Source organism: Mugil cephalus, chromosome 3, assembly GCF_022458985.1.
Source record: "Mugil cephalus isolate CIBA_MC_2020 chromosome 3, CIBA_Mcephalus_1.1, whole genome shotgun sequence".
Classification (NCBI taxonomy): Eukaryota; Metazoa; Chordata; class Actinopteri; order Mugiliformes; family Mugilidae; genus Mugil; species Mugil cephalus.
Window position 1 is genome coordinate 7,916,397 of NC_061772.1, and position 24,049 is coordinate 7,940,445.

At 39.9% G+C, this 24,049-nt stretch overlaps 2 protein-coding genes across 3 annotated transcripts; both read right to left on the bottom strand.

Moving 5' to 3' along the window:
- Positions 1 to 32: 32 nt before the first annotated feature.
- On the bottom strand, positions 33 to 7,010 carry lipca (lipase, hepatic a). 2 transcript variants are annotated; one of them, XM_047580080.1, is made up of 9 exons: positions 6,756 to 7,010; positions 5,069 to 5,253; positions 4,646 to 4,825; positions 4,413 to 4,530; positions 4,006 to 4,239; positions 2,668 to 2,910; positions 1,684 to 1,798; positions 1,061 to 1,282; positions 33 to 565 (listed from the first exon to the last, which is right to left on the bottom strand). In XM_047580080.1, the coding sequence occupies exons 1-9, from the start codon at positions 6,835 to 6,837 to the stop codon at positions 451 to 453; spliced, it is 1,494 nt and encodes a 497-aa protein (XP_047436036.1). In that variant the 5' UTR covers positions 6,838 to 7,010; the 3' UTR covers positions 33 to 450. The 2 variants fall into 2 exon arrangements, with proteins under 2 accessions (XP_047436036.1, XP_047436037.1); XM_047580081.1 differs by having other exon boundaries at positions 5,069 to 5,247; positions 6,756 to 7,009.
- A 2,019-nt stretch (positions 7,011 to 9,029) lies between these two features.
- Positions 9,030 to 21,157, bottom strand: aqp9b (aquaporin 9b). The gene is made up of 6 exons (XM_047581612.1): positions 20,962 to 21,157; positions 20,001 to 20,127; positions 16,501 to 16,638; positions 16,214 to 16,332; positions 15,030 to 15,247; positions 9,030 to 10,888 (listed from the first exon to the last, which is right to left on the bottom strand). Exons 1-6 carry the CDS (start codon positions 21,061 to 21,063, stop codon positions 10,729 to 10,731), a joined length of 864 nt encoding a protein of 287 aa, XP_047437568.1. The 5' UTR covers positions 21,064 to 21,157; the 3' UTR covers positions 9,030 to 10,728.
- Between the last annotated feature and the right edge of the window lie 2,892 nt (positions 21,158 to 24,049).

Sequence of the window (24,049 nt, forward strand, 5' to 3'; positions counted from 1 at the left end):
CAAGATAGAATAGTAAAAAAAAAAGAAAGAAAGAAAGAAAAAAAAGAACACTATTTATTGCTGTGGTTTGATCAATATGTGTGTTTTTGCTACTGGCCGTACTGATGTGGTTTATTTGAATTGTTACATCCATCATTTTAAATGAAAGACACAAAGTCACATCTGTTTGCGTTAACGTCACCAAAGTGTCACTGAACTTCTGAACTTCTTTGTTTTTCGTTTTCTGGTTAATATTTGCTTGGGCAAACGTACAGCTGTTTTATCGTTGTTTAGACAGAGGTGAATCTGGACTGTTCTGGTGATCTGCTTGTTGTTTCTAACCTGATTTTCCACAACTCTTACACCATTCTCTCTCCTGGGGAGTGAGGATTTCCTCCAGTTGTGACCCTCCGGGATTTCATCTGAGATCTTCAGTTTGTTGAAGGGGGTTAAGCAGCCTGCGTGAGTCTGTTAGTTGTGTTTTCTCCTGCGCTGTTTCGGCACATTCTCTTTACAGCGCACGAAGACTTTATCTTGGGACACTTCGACATGTTGTCCATCATTTGCCATGGCACAGAAAGACGTCCTAGGAAATGGGAACAAGGTGCGGTTAGACCAAGTGACAGTGGAGTTGCAGGAGTGATTTAAATTGTGCGTGTGGGGAAACAATCCACTAGATGGCGTTAAAGGCTTGTGATGGTGGAGATGCTAAAGGTTCTCCTGGAATAATAGAATGACCTGATGTGTGACACTACCCAACATGAGTCCCGTTTGGCTGCTTTGTATTTTACTCCTACCTTATGTCTTTTTCATTTTATACTACTCTATACTTAGACTCAATTACATAATATAGTAGTAATATCACACTCAAATGCACAATTTGTACTTGGAGATTGTAGTATTTGTAAATCACATGACTGATGATTCATTTATTGAGGGAAACTACAAACACATACCACAACAATTAGGCAACGTAGCTGACAACGTGTGACAACGTGCGACTATATGAGACTATCTGACTTTAAGTAAGAGGCTCTCCGCTCTTCTTCCGTCACTGCCACCTTGGGACAACCAGCCGTACCTGTCCTGCGTCTCGCCCGCCTTGACGCTGATTTTGCCCAGATTCAGATGGGGCTGTTTCCTCCCCCGTCCGCCCCAGGGAATGATGGTCTGCACCCGGTTCCACACGTTTTTCCACAGAGCCGATCCCTCCCAGCGCAACTTGAGCAACATCAGCTCCCCCAAGTCTTTGTCCAGGGTGATCAGGAAGGTGAACGTTGTGTTACCTGAGATCATTTCATTGCTGGTGCAAAGTTTAAAAAGAAGGAGTTAAAAACAAGTTGTGTTGAGGTTAGAATATTCTGTAAATGTCAACCATGTTTTTTAATTACGAAGCAAAAAAAAAAAAAAAAAGACTGCTTTTGTTAAAGCAGCACAACAGATGAGATTTCCTCTACTCACGCTGTTTTGCCCGAGGCTCTTTGATACACAGAACATGAAGGACAACACAGTTGTTGGGGAATAGTGTCTTGTTTAAATTATTTATTCCGTCATGCCCATTTATAGGTCTCTTTCATGCAGCAGCTTGAGTTGTTTCCATGTGTCTCTTTCTTTATAGTGTGAAGAGCCCAGCTGCATTTTGCATGTGGCAAAGAGTGAGCGTAGATGTGATGTAAGCCTGATGCAGAGTGGCCCTATACTCACAAAGTGATGGTGAGGTCTCCACTCTCTTCCTTTGTCCCAGTGAGGGAGATGGTGAGAGAGGGCTCCATCCTCTCCGTCTGATTGATGAACTGGATCCTGAACTGGTAATGGTAGACTACAGAAAGAAACACAGGAGATAATTACAGAAAAGACGACAGTGTGCTTCCAGTTTAGATTAACATTTTGTCAGTGATGTATAGAGCAGGTGATGGGGAATAAAATGTGAGAATTGGAAACTCAGTCAATGAATTTGATGAGTGCCAATACAGAGGGTACAGAGCAACAGGGCACATTTTAATTCGTAGACCTGTTAAATTATACTTTAAATATCACTTTGAAGCTTATTATGGTGGCTTATGAAGTGATAAATTGTGCTGTTTCTCGTTCCTCCATATTCCTGTTTCACAGTGGTAGCGGAGTAGTATGTAGCAGTAGTTTATCTAAAAGTCAAGCACTAAAAAAAAAAAAAGAAAACTGAAACATGAATCAGCAACATCCAATTATTCTTAAAGTAGCACAATTAAAAGTTCTGATTGTGCAGAAAATCCTCAGGTGCTAGTCTTGTTCCTCCATATTCCTGGACTGTACTACCGGACTGTATTTATTAATTTATTGTGCACACAGTGGGCTGAAATGACTTGATATATTTCTAGCTAGCCCATTCATTTCCTTATCCTAATAATGTGTTAGTTGATTAAACTGAAATATAATAATCCTCTCTCTGTGGTGCCTCAGTGGCATTTCTTCTGTTTGATCACACATACGTGGTTAATATTATTATTGTTATAGTTTAAATAAGCTCCCAGTAGTTTCCTGAAGTAGTATGACTTTGTAGTTTTAGCAAATATTACACAAGATAATTTGGGAACATTATTGATATACACTATAACTAGTGAGAATCCTTCTCATAGTTTAGGCCATATCTGTAGAAATACAAGCAACACTGTGAAGTGAATATGTGAAGCTGCTAGCTTGACTACATACGTTTGTACGGCATCCGAGATCGTGTCTTCAGGTAGAGCCTCTTGCTGGTGCCTGTGCGGACCTTCTTGATGTTGTAGCCCAGAGTGTTGCAGCGATTCTTCCGACAGTCCAGACACACACCTTTGACGAAAGCGCGGTTGTCGCTGCACCTGTAGGCCATGCTCTGTTTGTCTTTATTGAGCAGAGAGTCGATGAAGAGATGCACGGACCGCTCGTGAGCACATTTCACAGTTTGCTCGAAACCTACGGAGGGGAATGAAAAAGGAGGTGGGATTTTAAAACGTGAGGCAAAGATTTTAATCAGCACATCAACTAAATCTCAGTCTGTGCCTATTATATTTGGATTGAGTTCATTATCACCTAATCCTGGCATCTATGAGCCTGTCCCTCTGTCAGATCTCCAAAAAGTCTCTCATTATCTCTGTCACTGTCCTAATCTGAAGCCCTTTTCTCTGAGAAGACTCTTGTAGCCTGGAGGCGGCTCAGCTCCAAGGGATGGACAGAGTAGGGGATGGCACATGTTGTTAATTATCTCCTAAGGATGACAGATGCTTTAATGTGGTCCTCACTGTCATATTATGCGGATGTGTTTTGGATTGAAGAGCGCCATAATTCCCTGAGCCACTTCTGTTAGACTGGAGGGAATTAAATGCATCTGCTTGAGCACAGAATGAGAAACTGTCAACAAGTAAAAGATGAATTGGCTTCCAAGACAAGGCTTCCAAACCAGTGTTTTGAGGTGGCAAGAGCAATTAAAAAAAAAAAAATGTTATGATAGAGCGCACAAACAGGCAAACCACTAGGCCTTTGGGCAGAAGAGCACGTTGTTGTGATCGGAGTCGGGCTGTAAATAGCCCACAGACGCACTTCAAAGGACAATGGCATTTCTGTACTCTGTATTTAAGCTCACAAATAATCATTAATACAGATGGAAATGGAAACGTACAGATTTGAATTTGTTCAGGACTATATGTTTCACTAAAGACTCTTTTTTAAAAGTGGCACATTCATTGTCATCACTAATACATGAGTACCCCTTTTCAGACAGAAATGGTACCGGCTAATCTTTTGAAAGTTTTCCACAATATAATTATTCCAATTAGTATTTTTAAGTACACTTAAAAAAGTGTAAATCTTTTGATTATTATTATTATTTGGTCAAATTTTAATATTTTCTGAATCCCTACTGCAGCAAAAAGGACTGATGTTTGTTTACTACTCTCCGATGTAAGTGTAATAAACATCACAGCCTCTAGAGGCACCTACAGCCCAGACCAAATCACATAGAACATTTCTATCATAATATTCTGTGGTGTTGCAGCATGTTTTTCATCCTACCGAGGAGCCCATACTCGCTTATGTGCTCGTAAATGTTTTGTAGGTCGCATCCCGGTTGGAAATCTCCTCCGTTGGGGTAAAAGTCATAATGTGCCACAGCTTGCTTGATGCCCACGCTGAGGCCCATGCGTTCGTGGGTGAAGGTGTGGATGGCGTCCACAAACTCTGCATCATCAGGAGACAGTCTGTCTGTGGGAGACATGCCTTCGAACAGCGGCCCTGCTGGATCGAGGCCTGCACAGACGCAGTACACAATCAGGAATCAGCTTGTTTCGGTACACGAAATTAATACTTTAAGTACTCAAATTGGATTTTTGTGAGTTGTGTTTATTTTGGATAGCGGATTCAAAATGTGCAGTGGACGAAAGATAGCACAGTTGTTACATCAAAGAGGCAGAAAAACTCACCAGTAATTCTTCCGATCTTCTCTGAACCTTCCAGATAGCTGCCAGCAAATCCGGAGATATGAGCGCCAAGGCTGTAGCCAATCAAATGAGCTTTTTTAGCTGGGTACTGGTACCGGTCCTGTTGGGGAGTTATTACATGTACATCTAGTGTTTTGGCAATAAGGAAGTTTATACGGTTGAACTAAGCAGATTTCATTTCATCATCAGCTTTACGTAGAGAAATGTCCTCTGACCTGAAGTGAATTGAGTAGGTGAGCTATGTCTTTTCCAACCGTGCGGGTGCTCTGCACTGCTGTGGGGTAGTGCTGGTGAGCCAGAGTCAGCCAGTCGGTGATCACCACATTTACGTCTCCGAGATTTGCCTTTAGAGCCGTGGCTAACCTGAGCACCCAGCTCTCCATCATACCGTCCACCTTCAGAACAACAGCGTATTGTTTGTCAGTGAAGCGTTGGCACGTTGCTGTGCACGGGACACGGTTACATGTGAATATAAATGCGTCACTTCATTAATGTTTCACTTAAATAAATCTGTGCGCCTGTTTGTCTACTTCATGGTTTCTTCTGCAGCGTTTTCAGCTTTTCTGTAGTCAAGTTCTATGTTTTGTATCCAGTGGCTCAGGTCAGTGAAGTGTAAAGAGAGCGGGAGTTGACCTTACCGACCACCCGTGAGTGATGATGATGAGGGGATTACTGCTGTTGAAGCCACAGGAGGTGATGGTGTGCAGCTGCAGAGGGTCCAGTGTGCAGGTGTCCTCTCCTCCCAAAAACAGCCTGAACACTGAACTGCTGACATATGGCCCTTTCACGTTCGGGACGCTCCTCTGCTCTGTGACCACTGCACCTCAGAAATTAGAAAGAGTCTTCTGTTTCATGAATGCTCTACATGTGAGAACACGCTGAAGCAGTGCAAAGTTACTTTGACATGAACTATTGCAAATAATCCACAGAAATGCACTTTATTGTCTGCTCAAGCGCAGAGGAAAACGTTCATTCTTTAATACGTTTATCTGGCAGTAAATGAGGAGCCACAGTCAGAGCGATGCCTTCCTGTCGAGGCCCTGTGAGCAGACTAACGCCCATTGAGAAGCACTTTGCTGTGTCTCCAGGTCACGCAGACCTTTTTGGCACACGCACACAAAAAGTCCCATCAACTGAACCTCCGCCAGACTCGTCTCGTAATTTCTTATATAAACTCCTCCTCCCTCAACATGTCTGAAACCACAGCTCTAAAATCCCGCTCACAAACATTACAGAGCCGCATCCAAAGATATTCATCGCTACACGGCCTTTGTGGTTTGTAGCTGATTCATGTCCGGCTTATTTATTATTCTTTAATAGTAATATTAATCTCGCCAGAAACCCAAGGCGCCTACAGACCCAGGGATGCAGTTGCCTTCAGATGAGTTTTGGTTGCCGAGATGAAGCTCATGATGAAAACATCTCGGCAGCGAAAGTAACAAAAGTAATTATCCAGCCGTCATCCATCTTTTAGGTCCCACATTTTCTTTGGTGTGTCTCTTCACTGTGATGACGGTTTCTCCACATGAACATTAAACAGCAATTAAAACAGTCTGAGTCACTGGTAACAGAGGCCAAACACACTCTTAATTCAAAGATTTGTACTGGTTGAGTACTGAGTGCACTTAACAAATTGCTCACTGTAATTGGAAGAATAATGTTTTGGCTTGAATGAAAAAAGAAACTGCGTATGCATTAAAGTCACGCTTATTACGATTCTGGGTTCAACTCGTTTCTGAATGGGGGTCACATTTGCACCGTGATGATAACACTAAATAGAAAAATGTACAATAAAAACACACACACACACACACGTAGATTTAAAATAAAAAAGGCATTGAAACTTGAAAGAAGATGATTAAGTTGTAAAATGTGAAAGACATTTTACAGTACAGTTGAATAATAGTGAAAATGTTGTTTCTACGATTTTAGATATTTGAGACTCAAGGGATGTGAAATGTGCCCTGACATATAAATCCAAATATGACCCAAGAACACAGGGGGCGGTTTACACTCTAACAACAGTGGGTAGGTGTTCTGTGAATTTTAAAGATATTTTTGATTGATTGTTAATCTCTAAAAGTAGGAATATTACATTTCAAAGCTGTGTGGTACTGCTGGAGTGAGTAGCTTGATTAAACTTCATAATGATCAAGTAAATGTTGTGGATTAGAGCTTCGTTCAGGCCTACAGAAGGTTGTTATAAACTCTAGACAACCAGACTGCTTAGTTTCCAAAGATACACAGTAACTCAGACAACATTTTGCTCTCCTTTGATTTGATGTTTTTCATGCATCTATCCAATGCATCTGATATTTTACTTACCTGCTCTGTTTCCTTTGATTTTCTTCGCCTCATTGAGGTGAATCATTAAGAGCAAGCAGCACAGGATTTTGACCACAGACATGCTGGAACACAGACTCTTTGGTATATCCTTTGAACTAGGCCTAAAATCTTCACTGGTGTAGATTGTAAAGCTGCGATCCTGTTGTCTGTGGTGGCAGAAGGTCTTTCAAAGAAGCACCATTTTTTCCGAAAGGACTGAAATCAGATCATTTTACAGCTGTCCAACGAGAGGGGACAACAGGATCAGTGGTTTACTGATAAGGGCGAACAAGTCCTACCCTGATAGGCTGGAGGCCTGGCCATGTAGATCGAACGCATTGTGAAAGAGCAGAGGTATGAAGAGGGAGGGGACGTGGTACAATGTGCTTTCTGACTGAAAGGTAGAAATGACCCTTGATTACCGCTTATTCAGACCTATAAATAAATAGCTCTTTGTGTTGCTTTTAAACGATTACCAGTTTAGGGTCTGGACAAACCATGAATCAGTGAATCATTCCCAGAATTAGAAGGAGATCTGCATTTCTGCAACGCTGTGTTTGAACAGCTCAAAACTAGGAACTTCATGTACCCAGAACACACTAAACATCCCTGGGATGAAACTGACTCAGCAGCAGCTCAGCATTGCACACCTGCTGGATTAACTTAAGCCAGTACAAGTAAAAAGCAAACACCCTACACTTGTTTTCATCTCGCGAAATTGAGTCATATCATCCCAGAAAAGCATTTATACTCGTCTAACTGACTGAGTTGCATTCATCTTTTTAATGTTAAATGCAATGCACGATTTTCATGATGATAATTAAGATAATTAAGAAGTTATAAAAAGAATCAAACCCAGTTCATGTTTATAGAACATCTGTAAGACGAGTTGATAGACCAGGGGATTAAATGAGACAGAATACATGCACCTTTTCATTGGACTTTTTCCAAGTATCAGTTTGCCTGAGGTAAACGGTGTGAGTAAGCACAGTACACAAACAAGGGTGACGGCCACAGAGTGGTCATGGAGACCCTCACGGTGTGCAAGTCTGGACATTACTGGGACATTGATTTTCGTTTTACAATGTCACAGTCATCAGTTTATGGATTTTTGAGTGGAAGCAGTCAGTCAATTGAATTAAAATACACCGAGATGCCAGGCAAATATGTGTGTGTACATATTCATGGTTAGATGTATTTATAGCATATGTCAGCAATGAACCTTCTGCCAAGTTCAAAATCAGGTCAGTATTTACACACAAATAAACACGCATGGACTTATATAGTCACATTCATAGTTCAGGCTTCAGTGAGTGTCCACTAATGTCTGCTACATTACACATGAGCAAAAAAAAAAAAAAAAGGTTATTTTTTGTCTAATGTGGGCTGTCACATCTGCAGACAAACGGTTTTGGACAGCAAACACGACTGCCTTTGGCTTTTCCGAGTATTGTGCGTGCACTTCTATGGGTGTATGTGTGTGTTTGCTCCTTTGTCAGTCCACTGTTTCAGCAGCCAGTCAGTCAGACTGCTACTAAATAATCAAATACAACAGTAAATCCAGATGAGACACAAATCAGATTAGAAAGGGCGTAGAAATAACAGTAATACACAATCAGTACAGATTAAGGAGGAAGAAATACTTTCTCACTACAAACTGCTGCATATTAGATGATACGCTCTGAGGAAGAACTTGGAAACCACTGAACCACGCGCTCTTCATCCATTTTCTATAAAGTTATATAACATTCATCATTTGTCTCAATGTCCTGATGTATTTCTGCTGTACTGCTGTTTTTTATTATGCATACATTTGGTGAGTCATTGCTGCTACCGGGGACGATATTTAGCCAGTATTATGCCTGCACTTGGTCCATAACAGCCATAATTAGCTATATTTGTGAGGACAAGAGTGAGTCAGTTTGAGACCATGGGATGAGGCAGTTTGTTGGATCCTCTTTCAAGGAGTTGTTTTATAGTTAACTCTTGGCTTTAAGGTTGAGGTTATAGTTAGGTTGGAGTGTTAAGAGACAGGGAATGCATTGCGTAAGTTAGGGTCCCTGTGAAAATAGTAATACACATGTGTTTGTTTATATATGTTTTCAGTGATAAGTGACTTATATATTATAAGTGGGAGAGCACTTAATGAGCTTTGTGAAAAGCGTAGACAAAAACAGAGCTGAAGACTTATTCATCCTTATAACTTAAATGTTTCAAACTAATAATAAATTTTATCATTTTCAAATATATTATACATTGAAGTAATTAAAAGACTTTGGTGGGAAAACATGCTTTTTTATTTCCAGGCAAGCTCCACCTACATTTACTTTCGTAGCACACATTTGGTCACATTTATGTGTCGATCATAGATTGTTACACCTCTAATCGTCTACAGTACATAATCATCCTGAACAAACAAGTCATTTCAACATTAAGATACAACGTATAGTGTAAAAGGAAAACAACTGATTCAAACAGGTTATCTTTGACAAAATCATTCGAAGAAACTGCAAACTACAAATAATAATAATAATAATAAAAAAAAATATATTCAAATGTACTTCCTGCCGTTCAAGAGAAAAGCATTAACATGAGGGAGAGAAAAGAAACAACTGATAAAACCATTTCACTGAAAAATAGCCCAGAAGATTCAGTGGAACCAACTCTGATTTCCTGATTCAAACAGAGGCCACATCAGAGCTTAAAGTCTCACAGGAACACCACCAGATGAAACGACTTTGGAAATATCCACTGAAGCAGTGCATGTTTAATCTGAGACCTCACAGCAAAATCAGTCTTTGGTGTTTGTGCCACCGTTTTTTCAGTTTCACAAAAGTAGAACTCTTAACTGATTGTCTGATGTGTCTTGTGTGCTGCATGGCCACTGTGCTCTTGTGTAATGACATCCAGTGCATTACAGTATGCTCTCATAATTATTTAACTGATAACAAAAGTTCACGTTCAGGTCTACATGCTTCCTGTTCTCTGGCAGTGTTGTAGCATGCGATCCATTCCACCACATTTAGGAGTCGGGTCGTTCTGAAGCACAGCCCTGTCCAAATTACTTTTAATCTCCCGTTGTAAATATCCAAGCTTAATGTTGTTCCTTTTCAAACATCTCCACATTTCTGTTAATTCCCGTTTTACCTCGTCTCTGAACATTTTTATTATGTAAACAGTTACAACCAGTGTCATCTACTGAAGATTTAGTTAGAAACAAAATTAACCTTCATTTGTTTATTGAATTTCTGCACTAAGCTGACACTTAAATGTCATATGTTATGGCATTAAAAAGTATGGCTTTTCAGTATCAGGACTGTCGTTAAGAAGAAATTTTGTAATCCAGTTTAATACCATAAAATAAATGTCATAAAGTTACGGACATGAGTGGAAAAAAGAAAAAAAGGAAAAACCATTACCACTGTGAATATTTAAGGCTGGATTTTCTACATAAACGTAAACTACAACACTTTAAACAAGATAAAGCAATTAGACACTTTTTAACAGACACGCAAAAGATGAAGTGAAATAGAATAAGGGAGCAACTCCACAATAAATGACTACGTTGAAAAACAAACAGATAAATTGCTACATATCCACATTAAATTGTCCGTGTAATGTCTTCAGTGCTAAATGTTTTTTAATGCCCAGTGATGGTTGTAAAAACGCTGTTCACAAACTTGGCAAACGACTCTAACAGAGAAAATGATCCCAGTTGGGAAATAGAGATTACAAAGTACTCAAGATTCTCCATATGAATATTATTAAATCCTGATGTCCACAGAGATTAAACTATTTTAAGAAAGTTTAATATTTTGATATATGAAAGAGCCCTGATAAAACCTGAAACCTCTACACAGAGTACATTTTCTACAAAAAAGAGACATTAAAGGCTTCATAAAATATTCATGCATAAAATGTATAGAAACAACTATGATATTGTAAATTCAAGTACATGCTTTTGCTCTCAGTTTTAACTCATAGTTATTATTTCATATTTGTCCTGGACGTTGTTCTCCTGCTTTTCAGGCTCGGGGTGGTGCAGCTCAACGAAGAGAAAGTAAATGCACGCTCCGACTGCTCCGCCCACCATGGGTCCTGCCACAGGAATCCACCACCAGCAGCCTCCAGCTCTGCAGGCAGGTAGGACACATACATGAACATCCCACACATAAACATCCATGGCAAAACAGAAGGTAACAACACAATAATCACACAGTACCGTGCCTATTTAAACCGCTACGAACTTTAAAATTTGACACGTGGATCTGAAGCACTGACTTGTAATACGAAGGTGCAAAAACCCTCTGTATATGTTTTCTGAAGAGTGGTTGTGAAAGTCACTGTGGAGCCTCTGACGTCACCATGTCGGCACTGTCTAATTCTCAGCTAATTCAATAATGGGCATAAGGGGTGGAGGGTAAATGAAGCTGAGGAATTACCAAGCCAGACAGCTAGTGACCTGGCATCCACCTGTTTCCTAAAGCAGCCAAACCCTTAATGATGCATAAGCTTTGATATAATATAAAAAGGAAAGTTTGAATTACAACCACAGGATTTGGAAAAGTTTGAGCCCATGGGGAAAGTCTAGTTTCCCGTGTTTCTCTTCTAACTAAAGAGTCATTTGTTCAAATATTATAAAGTATTGTACAGATTGTATATAATTACTACATGTCATTTAAATATTTTTTGTTACTATTAAAATCTACTTCCTGTATTATAAAAACACACAGCATTATGGGACATGACAGGATCCAGTTCAGACGGTCAAAGTCAGGATAAGGACTGTTAATTTCATATAAATACATAATAAAATGTGACAGTGGGCACTGTGTCCTCAGTCTGTAAGTTTAATGTTGATGTCATCATACCTGAGACTAATTATACACAGTTATCTGAGATTACTATGGAGTCTTAAGGTGCATGTGTCCTCTTGCTCACACTGGCACCCCTCAGACAGACTCTTTCTCTGCCAGAGGCAGATTAGAGTCTTGCAGGGTAATGTGGCCATGGGGAGCTTTTAATGCTGCTGAAAAGGCTTCAGATAACAGAGCTGATGCACAGGTCTGAAAGTAAACAAATGTCTGAACAGGTCATCTTTTTCTCCTGTAGGCGTCCAGGAAGTAGACTGGAGGAGGGAGGCGGCTGGATTAAGGACTTTAATCTATGGGCACAGCTAAGATGATCAGGCCAGGAGACAGACACTCAGTGGGTCACGGTGACGACATGTGTGCATGCTGAAAATAAATGTAATGTATAAAAATCCACAGCCTTCCTTAAGTGCTTTTTTTTCCCACATTAGATTACACTGCACTTGTAGCGACTGTTTTCATATCATACAAGTAAAGGATTAGGTCAGATTTAACACATGTTTGATGACATAAACCTGATAGCACCAAGAGCTTAAATGCACATGGAAGGAAGTAAACTACCACAGCTGTGGTAATGGGGCAGAGAGAGACTTAATGTGAGACATTCATATGGTGTTATTTTCAAGAATTGTTGTACTGAACAAGCTTTTTGCTCAGGCCTACATCTATATAGCTTTTATAAAAGTGACATTATATCCTGTTCTTGGATTAATAACCACTTTCAGTGTATTTAGGTAGTAACACTTTCAGGGGCAGGTTTAAAATGTTCATTTATAGGGACGAAGTTGACAGGCCACAGCGGGCACAAACAGAATCAAAACGGAGACAGTGCATGAGTTAAAGGCTTTGATTTGTTAGGTGAAGAGGTGGTCCATATGTTTTAATGCAAGAATTGCAAACATGGAAAGTGAATATTATAGCATATAATACATTATATTAAAACAGTTATACCAGATGGGAGTGAAGTTTACAGGAATGAAGCATTAGAACTAACAATCACTTGTTAAACTAAACATGACCTGAAGGGATCTATAAGCTTGTGGCCACGGTATCTCAGTGGCAGGAGTTCAGTTAGTTAGAAAGCTCCTCAGTGGAAATCTGCCAGGAGCTGATGTGATCCGCTACTGAAATAATCAAAGCATGGTTACTGTATCTTTGGTGGAGCAGTTGATGTTGATTATTATTTCCATATCTCTAAGCAGTATCTCAATATTTTCACCCTGCACGGAAAACTCATATTTGGGTTTTATAATTTAGAAAATGTTGTCCACTGTATCGTGTGTACCCCTAATGTGCTGTTGTGAACCTCTTGGATTATATACAGTACATGTAGCGTGGCAGCTTTGTTTGCATTCTTGACAAAGTCCAAAGAGAAAGTGGGGATGCACCTTGTCCTCGTTCCTGCTTGCAACATACAGAAAGAGTCTGTAGTGGACAATTCATTGGAATGAGAGCAATAATTTCTGATTTTATTAAGCTGTAGCTGCAGTTTAGAGGTGCTGGGTGTTTCTGGTTCTGTCTAAGGACTGAATACGTGACACAGTGAATTTGAATATAAGGAATTATGGTGAGGATATTCGTGAAGTAAATATGTGCATTATTTGCAATGGTGCAAAAGAGTAGAACCACAACAAAGTGACTTTTGTGACTGTCGTAATAGATGTCATCACAGTGATGTAAAACTATGAACTGGATTCAAACCGTCTATTGCAGTCGCCTCTCCTCTAAGACATCTAGGCCAGCAGCTGAATGTGAATGGTTGTCTGTGTCCACATGACTGCTCGCTTGTCCACTGGTTCCAGTCTCCTGTGACCTTCTTAGCCAGCTCAGTTTAATTGTCAGTTCAGTTTTCAAATGCACCAAGCACATCATCAGTATCAGTATCAGTAACATCAATCTATTAGCGACCTCATTGTGGTTGTTCAAAAATCTAAATCCAAATTGACATTTGTAAAACATTTCTAATCCACAACTTTTCCCCTTAATTTCATTTGCAGAAACCATAGCTTGGCAGTTGTATTAGACAGGCCTGTGCTTAGTCTTCCTGGCAGTCGATGTGGAAAATGATAACTCACACTGTTAAATCATAGGAAGGGGGAGCGAATGTTTGACCTCAGAATTCAGGAAAACTCTCTGTGAGACACCTGCTGGCATTTTACTGTCAGTTTTCAGGCATTTTCAAAGGTCAGCACTACACAACACAATTCAATATTACTACGAACCACAGCCTCCAAAGTGAAAACACAGTTGAAATCAAATGCTGAATACCGCAACCTTCATGATGCTAAGATTTAGTGTGGGACTGTTGTTTTCACTGGTGTACCTAAAGAACTGGCGAGTAAGTGTATATCTCTCTTTGTTGATCTCAAGCTTCAAGATCTTTTTCGTCATGAGCAGTTTCCAAGTAGATAACTAACAGTTATTGGAATACCATCATAGTGTCGATTGATCAACAGTTGGTGTAGCGACATCAACACGATGTGTCACAACATGTCAAAATTTCCACTGACTGAAAGCGAGCACGAAAGAATAAGAACAGTGTGTTTGTCTGATTGCATAGGAAAGCAGTGTGTGTGTACCATTTTTTCCCAGCCAGTACAGTTTTATCAATTATTAATTGATTTGTTAAATGAATTAGCTGTGACAAGGAACACCTAGGGACCCGACTTAAAGAACTACTGCTGCATGTAGGTGTAGTTAATGGATCGATGGACCTACATGCACGTGTGCTCTCATTCACGTACTATTACAGCATGTGAGGCATAAAAAAAGCTCAAATCTCAGCAGAGAGCCTTTAAACAAAAAAGTTATGGCAATGGCAAATTAATTTAAGCAACCCTTTCTGCTCTTGTGTAAAATACGTAAAGAATAACTCTTTTAATATATGTAATGTGCAAGGTAAGAATACTTTTGCATTATCCATGTCTGTTACCCGTGTGATTTCTTTCTGATTATAAACCAGATATAAAAACAGGTCAGAGTCAGGAACAGGGAGAATAAAAGGAAGAAGGTCTGAAGCACATACAATTGTGCCACTTCAGTAACGAAATGCTGAATATTTCATATCTATCTGCATGGAATCTCTTCCCGCTCACTTATATCCCACAGACCTTTTTCAAAATGCAGGAAATACTAACATTGTCTTTGAAATATTCATTCAGACCGTCGAGAGAGCCGTGAGGGTGCTACACATGCAGCTCTTCATGTGGGATGAGGAAGAGCAGCCGCTTTGCTACAGGCAGCTTCTTATACTGTACTGCACATAAATCAGACCGTGGTGGGAGGAAATGCTGCAACAGATGATGGACCTCAGAGCAGAACTGATTTTTAAATTTTCATTAATCTTTTTGTCAGTAACCCAAAGTAAACTCCTTTTTTTTTGTTTCTTGATCAGCAGAATTACCTGAATACTTCCATGCCCCACCCAGCCACAGCCGTGAAGACCCGCGGGCCGAGGTCTCGCGCTGGGTTGATTGGATAGCCACAGTTCAGACCCATGGACACTCCAATGGCCATGATGATCAGGCCGATGCACAGAGGCTCCATGCCTTTTGGAGCACCAATATTCCTCTTATCAGTGATGGCTAAGATGCACAGGATCAGTGAGCCGGTCGCAATAACCTTCAAAATTAACACATCAGGTAATTAGCATAACATCAGTTGTCCTAAAATAGTTCCCTAATGTTATTGCTATTGATGTTATTGCAGGTTGTTTAGAGACACCTCATCCGCCGTGACCTCTGCCCTGTGATTTATTTAAGCTTATTAAGGAGCTTCCCCTTTACCCTGGTTTCTGTCTACATGGGGCAGCTTTACTATATGGCTGTACATGAAAACAAAACAGTACACTGTGAGATTATCAAGCAACATAATATCTCAGATCATAAATTAACCCATTAACAAAAACCAAATCACACCCTCAGAACACATTAATATCACAATGACAAATGACTGATTTTTAATGTTTCTGATTGTGTCTGCTTTGATTATAACAAAATCTTAATATAGTTCATAAGCATAAAATATACTGATGACTTTAATTCCTTCACTGGGTTTGCACAAACTACAACGCTGATGGCGCCTTGTACGCTCCCAGAACAGATGGTAGTTATTCTCAGCATCAAAGCGGAATTGTTCACGCATCCGCAAACAATTCACAAGTCCGCTCATTCTTGCATTCGTGCCCACGACTGCACTACATGCAGGCTCACATGCATCTCCGTACGCTCCAGTGGTTTCAATGTACATAAATGTTCCTGTTGGGAAATGTTTGCCAGCGGACATGAATAATTCACTTTAAAACGGAGGAAAAGCTATTCAGAGCTAATATTTCGGATGAGGTGCAAAGCTGTGTTTGGCTTCTATGTTATCGGGGAGGTGGTGTTTTCTTCATAAAGGTTTATGAAAAGATATTCATTTGACTGCATTAGACAAGAGTGCTTTAACTTGTGACACCAAGTAATAGTTTCATCTTCGATTGTACTCCAGTCACATTACATATTCAAGACATATGTATAACCACAATATATGCATTTATTTTTGATAGAAACATTTACGTCATAACACTAGACAACAAGTAAGTCTCACCTGATCAATAAACCCATTTAGGACTGATAGGTGTTTTGCAGGATAAGATGCAAATATGTTGGCTGTGGCATTTGCACCAGTAACTGCAAATTCTCCATTGGTGTAGTCCATCAAAGCATCTGTGGAATAGAAAATGCACTATATGTATGTATTTAATGCAAACAAGCTCATCTAATATTTGCTTGTTTTGCTGCCAAGTGAGACATTTTTATTACACAAAGCCGTCCCCTAAAGGAGGCTTGCTAAATTAGCTTTCTGACTGGACGGGAAGAAAATCCTGCACTCACCATAATAAAATCCGTAGACAGCACAGGATCCAGCAAACGCTCCCAGGAATTGTGCAGCCACATACACAGGGAACTTCTTCAGAGGCAGCTTCCCTAAGATCACCATGGCCAGAGACACTGCAGGGTTCACATGGGCTCCTGGATCAATGCAGCAGAAAGACAAGGAAAATCAGATTAACATTCAGAAAGTAAAGCCGTTTGAAAGAAGTGAAACAACAAAAAAAAATAATAAAGAGTAGCAACATAACATGGGAAATAATGGATGGAAAAATATTTTCTATAATAAATAATATATCATTCACACGAATAGAAAAGGCATTTCCAAGTGACCCAGACCTAAAATCCTAAAAAACATTTAATGTGACTTATAAGAATAAGAACATTTGATTCCTGTATTACTGTCAGACTCATTACAAAACACTATTAAAAACAATAAACAGGAGTACATTCATGAGCCATTCTGCTGCTGTGTCAGATAAAGAGTCTTGATTTTTAATTTTCATAAACTCAAGATGGACATTTATTTAAAAGATTCTAAAACGGGAGAAGCAGAGGATGAAAAATCTTTTTTTTATTTCCACACAATCTTGTTCTTTGTTAAGTGACATGAGGCGATTTATCATGTAACTACTTTGATGAGCAAATTAGGCGGAGTTCTCCTTTAAATATCTACTTTCAAAATAGTTTTGAGCTTGAAATCAAAGATCTCCTCATCTGAGACCAACCTGAGGGAGATGATTGTGTTGTGCATCTTAAAAGTGTCTTGAAGAATTAAATTATTTTTCCAGTCCACTAAGAAGGTCAGAAACAGGTTGCCTGATTGTCGTGCCCATCGTTAAACCCTGTAGTACTTATTCATTTAAACTATGAGAATACCATCAAACAAAGGGCACTGGGTTTGTGTCAATCTGTTTTGCTCCGTTCTGCATTGTCTTGAGGAGGCGTGTTTGAACACATTCCAGCCAATTGTTTGTGGGCTGTGATGGCAGTGTGGGGTCATTTATTTAACACTCTGGGATCTTGGCTTTGACCTCGATGTGGTAACACCACTGGGGGTATCAGCCATGCGCCCATTGTTAATCTCCCCATCCTGTTCACAAACACTGACCACGACAACCGGCCAGACCTGCCTGTCTGAATTGCATCTGACATAATCTGCTTGAATCTGCTTAAGGCACACGTAGACTGCAGGTCATTAGAGTGACCATGATGTGTCACACTTACGGTACACTGTCATCTAAAATCTGAGACTACAAAGTGAAAACAATTGTGTTTTCTTCTCCTATGGGGCCGCCCTGCCAGGGAAGCCTAGAAAGCCAGGCTTGTCACACCTGACCCCCTCCTCTCCAGAGACCCATGGCCCAGTAAAGCTCATTAGTCCAATACCTATGATCATCTTCAGAGATGTCGTTGGACAGAAGCTTCCCACTGAGCTGTGGACCCCGGGGCTGAATGGCCCAGTCATGCAAGCAAAAGCTCTCCATATATTAACCTCTCTGTCCTCAGGCTTTTCTACTATTCTTCTGAAGCTTTACAACGCCTCCTATTCAATATGTAGCTCAAATAAAACTGAACCGTGAGCAAGAATCATCACAACAATCATTCATAGCAGCAAAATAGTGATTTACATCTCTGTCAGTGTGAACAGAATGTTGTCTCACTTCATCAAACACACTAGTCCCTATATGAAATGCGCATGTGAATGTTTGATAAGAATAGTTTGACAAAGGGCTGCTGTGACTCCATTCACTGAAGGGCAGGTGGTGCAAACGAGGCGTCCGTGCAGCAGACCCTGAACCAAACGTTACTCCGAGAGCCAGGTAGACACCTAACATGGCAACTCTGCCACAGTTGGTGTGAAAGTGTGAATGGGAGAAACGCTGTAAATGTCCTTGTTCTTGTAAATGCACACGTACGCATATGCATTGGTGCGCTGACGTCCTTCTGTAATCACACCACTGAAGTGCTAGTCAGCAGCTGTGTTCAGTAACTGATCAGCTCATGTTGAAGTTAGACGTAATAAACGTTGAACCGCTGTTACTTCTGCTGAAATCACAGCAAAGCACAAACAATGAAAGGGATCTGAGGAGGAGACAAGAGGAGGGAGAATTTTTCTGTGCTCTCTGAGGCCTCTGAGAGAGAAAATTCATTTCAGACCAATCACAGCTGTATTGGTTTGCAACACCCCAGTGTGTAGTTTCTGGGGAGGTTAACGTCAGGCTACGGTGTAGGTTACAGCGTAGAGAGCAAATGACAAATAAGCATAAATCTGACCTGCAGGAGAAAACCACCACATAAGTGTTGACCATTAGATTTCAGGAAATGCCATAAATTATATTCTTCTGCGAGGCAGATATGTCTTTCCATTAAATATAACTATACCTCAGCTTAACACAAAAATAAAATGAACTAATGAGCCTGTTATGACTAATCAATAGAAAACCATTTCTTTACTAGGACAGTAATCACATATAGCCCTCATAAAATGGCAATATCTTAATTTTTGCACTCGTATATTTGTTTAATTGAGCAATATATGACATGTTAATTAGTCTGTTTTAAATGTGCTGACATTGTACAGAGGCAGAAACATACAAAGCTTTTCCATTCAGTGGCTGTTACGTCATCAGACGCCAACACTTATACTGGTTTCAGCTTTAATTGTGCTTTTTTCCCTCCCCAAAGTGTGTAGTCTGTACAGTGCTACCCTTGACATACTGAATACCTTAATTGCTTATTAATGGGCACTCACCATTTTGGCTCAGAAAGCCCATGAGAAGCACTGTGGCATTTAACAACTATCCCATCTTGTCCCTGCCGCTGGTGGGGAAGCACAGAGGGCTCTTCTTCACTAATCCTCGAGGAATGCACCAGATAAAGTTCCATTTGGACATTGGGACATAGTATCTCCATTACTATTTCACTGAAATTTTAGCTTATTGGAGCTATTACCATTAAAATGGTAATTAGGTTGCTAAAATCCAACTTTCCCATTAGTATCAGTAATCCGATAAGTAACCAGTCAGAAAGGAAATGTAAATGTCTTTTGCCTTCTGCATGAATGTAATGTTGTATTTTTTTGAAAAGATGGAGACAACAGTGAAATAGAGTAACTCGAAGACAACAAAAGACAACCAAGGATGATGAGTACTCCACCACAGACCAACACAAAGTTATAGGCTGAACTATCAAGTAGCTTCTTGTGGTTCTTTCACTAAGAACCACATAAAAAAAACAAAAAACCTAATTGAACTAATGGGAAGACTAATGGACCAGAAATCAGCATTATTGTTGTAATTACATACCGGAAAGTAGAGCAGAAAGACTCAGTGGACTTAGTGATGAAACAGCTATATCAATAAGCAATATTAATTGTTCAAAATGGAATATCAGACACTGGCAAGGACTGACTTTTTATGTTTCTCTGACGGAAAACTCAAAGCCTTTGTCTTTTAGATGTTAGATGTTATATGAGCGTTGCAGATGTGGGTGACTTTTACCTGACACTCCCCCTGCCATGTAGACCGCCATCATGACTCCCAGGGTGAAACCAATGTGGATGGTGAGCGGCTCCCCGAGAGCCCCTTTACTCAACACCGTCTGGGCCACTGAACCACATCCAAAGAGCTGGGGTACAGACAAGGACAAAAACACAAAGAGTGGAGGTACAAGCCTCATTGTTTGTAATTATTCCAATTATACCCGCCATTAACACTAGCCCTCTTGTCCACCAACAGCCTCTGACTGCCACACACAATTTGTCCAATTTGGATCTGGAAACAATAATTAATCCCCCGCTTATTAGGCAGAAGGCACAAGTAATTTAGGGGAGGAAAAAAAAGCGTTGAGGCGAGAGCAGTCATCCAAAATTAAACAGGGCTGATTTTGAAGCTGCATCCCTCCTCTGATATGCCATCGCACGCATTAAAGCAGACTGTTAGAGGTGACAGGTGGAGCTCAGGGCTGACAGGTGGAGGCAAGAATATTCGAGACCAGGAACACACAGACTAACAACTGAAAAGCAAGTGACTGAAAGAAAAACAATGAGGGAAACAAACTGCAAATAAATCTAGTTATTTGTTGTATTTAATCTGATGTCAATTGTATAAGATGACAATTGTGTGGAAATAGTGTAATGATTTTGAAATTATTATCATTATTATGATTATTGCTATTATCCACTTTTGGATGAACTATGAGGGAAAAAAATCAATCCCATATCACTCACATCTTGTTATGATTTCTACAAACAGTCTGTCAGGAGCAAACTACAGCTGAACACATGAAAGAGTAAGTCTGTTATTTCCGGAATATCTCTGGTAATAGAGACATATGAGACATATGAGAGACAGCCGTCAGGGTCCCCAAAGAGTCCCCGGTTTGACATCTTATTAGCATATTGGTTCCCAGCTTTGAAGCGGCTGTTTAAGCTGAATGACAGGTGCAGAGGGAGGTACTCACTATCAAGACAAATATCCCCAGAAATTCCGCCAGGAACTCCTTAAAGATGTCCCGCCTCAGGCCAAATCTCTCCTTCATCTTTCTTCTGCACACATTTTCCATTTTTTCCCCCTCCTGCTGCTCCTTGATGTCTTCCTCCGACCACAACAAACAGCTAACAACTATGTGGGAGTCTCTGCGTAACTGTCAGTGCAGGTTGTCGCCTCCCACTCGGTGCGCTCGGACCGTGCAGCCCTCGGTAGGCTCACAGGCTCGTTAAGCTTTCTGCATCTGTTCCCTTTGCAACCACAAGGGGTCCACTTTTTATTAGCGTGTGGGCTCCAAGTTATTTCACTGCCACCCAGACCGAAAGCTCTGGAAAATATTTGTTAGAAATCAGTTTGCATTCACACTTGAAAACTGTTCTTTTCTCTTGAAGATGCATAACATACAACTGGAATAAATTGAAATCTATCAGATAAAGGATAAAATATTTTACAGCTTTGGCTGGATAAGATAAGATAAGATAAGATAAGATAAGATAAGATAAGATAAGATAAGATAAGATAAGATAAGATAAGATAAGATAAGATCATTTCATTTTATTTTTGCCCAAACATATAATCTTGTCTGATCGATCTCTCAGTTTATAACTACAAATCTCAGTAACTCATTATCGTATTTCTGGAAAGCTGAATCAAAAGACACACACGGAACCTGCTTTCATTTAGTTTTCATCGATGAAAGATCTCAGTTCCTCGTAAATAAACTAGCTACCACTTTTACGCACATGTTCGGTTCAAAGCAGCTCAAACTAATCAAACAAACTTTTAGTTATTCATGCAAAGGTCAGACACATTTGGGTAAGTACAATGCCTGCGTTGTCTTCGTGCGTATTAACAAAGAAAGAAATAAAAGAAAAAACTGGCGCACAGATTTTTATAATGAGTAGGGGATATTTAGTTGTAAAGCTGAATTTAATTTTTGTTTAAATGATCGTATCACATTTATCATAAATTGTAAATAATGGACCTAACCGGTTTATTTCAGAGAAGAAAAAAAAAGAAGAATAGATTCAAAATATGTAGGTCTGTCTCAGATGTAATAACAGAGCAAAAACATTTATTCTGAACAAACAGGGCAAACTACCGTGACAATATGGACTAAACAATACTCCATAAAAGTCCATTATACATTGTTTAATAGTGGCACTAAAAATGACTATAAGAAACTAAATTCGCTATAAAAAAATAACATTTTTTTTTTGTCAAAGCAGTTTATAGTAAAGCGCTATTTTTTTCCTTCTGTAGTCAGCAATTTGCATAAAGCGTGATATAATTATATAGGTGGCCTTTAGGTATGAATGTTTAGGAAAATATAAGGCCAAAAATGTCTTTTTGCCATGTAGTAGCTACTGTTTGTTGGTAAATTAACAACAAAACACACCCTTCACTTCACCTGCTTCACTTGAACTGTTTCCGCTCAGCATTATTTTAAATCTCTTATTGAGGAGATCCTATATTTAGAGGAGATTCTCGCTTTGTCACTTTATATAGTTTATAATCTTTTTTACTCACCTTCAGTCACGCTGCAGTGAGTCCAGATATACTTCTTCCAGTCATCTTTTCTATTTTCTTTTTTTTATCATCTCCTGTAGCCATCAACGCACCATTTGCTATATTAAACTTTTTTTAAAAGAAAATAAAATAAATATATGTATATATCGTCGCGTTGATCTCAGCAGATGTGTGTGACCCTGCAACGTCCGAGGCGCACTTCATCCAACAGAGGGAGCTCCATGAATACATTTGAAGTGCCGGCCCGAGTTTGTCACACCGTCTCCTCGGTATGTCTTATCTTCCGTTCACTGTGCTTTGTGAAAAGGTGAGGCGACAGCCTGAGGATGGGATGTTTTGAATCCATTAATCAATGTCACAGTTTCAGGCTCGTCCTCTTTGATGTGAAACAGACACTTTGAGAGTGTCGCCCATGCTGTGAAAAAAGGTTGATGTGCTGATGGAGAAAAAGCATCCTCCGGGGATTTGCAAATTATGGACCTACATCTGTCTGCAAACTCCTTTGTCCTGTCAAGAGGTTCAGATTATTAAATCTAAGGCCTAAAGCCCAGGCAAAGATTTGACCCTCCAAAGCTTGCTTGATTTTTTTTTTTGTTTTATTCTACTGAACACATCTATATTTTCTTTTGAGTCGTCGTCTACTTCTTTACGTTTCCAACCACATCAAACAACGCGTGAGGGTATGCATTTGTTATGGATGTGTTAATACATGCGTGGATTTGCTTTAATTCTCTCGGTTTTCTGAGACAGCCTCGCTCACAGCTAATTGGTGGATGTTTATTGGGAGGTTTAAAGGAGGCGCTGCAAGGAATTATCACCTGCAGGACAAATCTGTGCCAACAACACCCCAGCAAGTAGCAGCAATCCCTGTAGTCCACATTTAAATAACATCTCAGACCGCGGGGAGGTTGTGTTAGGCAAATAAGACTTACAGGGTGGTAGCGAAAAGTGGTGTGACACCTTTAAAGTCACAGGAAATTGTTAATGATGGTGTGAGTTTTTATTTGTATGCATTAATTTGTTGTGGTTGTGACATGATTTAAAGAAAATTAGTTAACTTTTAATCTAAAAAGAAGATCATTAAATTGCACGGGGACATGGGCATCTCAGTGTTAACGGGGCAAACTCCAGCTGGATCATGTATAAGCCCTGGAGACTAAATGGACTTGTGGTGTGTTTGTTTTGCCAAATAAATGTTTACGTTTCATTAGAATAATATGCTTCAGTAAGTTTGTGGAACTATGGCATGTTTCACCAAATGGTGCCTTTTCAGAAAAATGTAAACGTTACTTACTGAATTATTAGGCCCACCGAGATGACATAACATTATATTTATGCGCAATTCCGAGCTTTGTTAAAGTTAGAGAGTTTTTAAAACTATATGGGTTACTGTAGAAAAGCGTGCGCTGTTATGGAGCATAGCAGTGGAAAGTGAGTGCACCGGGAGTGTGAGGTGGGTGGGGTGGCTGTGTTCCTCCTCCTTAACACGCATGGCTGAGGTCGTTTATGTAAATGCTTGAATTTAATTTTCA

What these genes read in the sequence shown, in the direction of transcription:
- aqp9b (XM_047581612.1), bottom strand. Translation starts at nt 21,063, where the DNA reads ATGGAAAATGTGTGCAGAAGAAAGATGAAGGAGAGATTTGGCCTGAGG. An exon ending in TGGGGATATTTGTCTTGATA is followed by an intron (nt 20,128 to 20,961) that starts GTGAGTACCTCC and finishes TCTGTACCCCAG; the next exon opens with CTCTTTGGATGTGGTTCAGT. An exon ending in TAAATGGGTTTATTGATCAG is followed by an intron (nt 15,248 to 16,213) that starts GTGAGACTTACT and finishes TTAATTTTGAAG; the next exon opens with GTTATTGCGACCGGCTCACT.
- lipca (XM_047580080.1), bottom strand. Translation starts at nt 6,837, where the DNA reads ATGTCTGTGGTCAAAATCCTGTGCTGCTTGCTCTTAATGATTCACCTC. An exon ending in GGAGACCTCACCATCACTTT is followed by an intron (nt 1,283 to 1,683) that starts GTGAGTATAGGG and finishes ACTTTGCACCAG; the next exon opens with CAATGAAATGATCTCAGGTA. An exon ending in GCGGGCGAGACGCAGGACAG is followed by an intron (nt 566 to 1,060) that starts GTACGGCTGGTT and finishes CCCATTTCCTAG; the next exon opens with GACGTCTTTCTGTGCCATGG.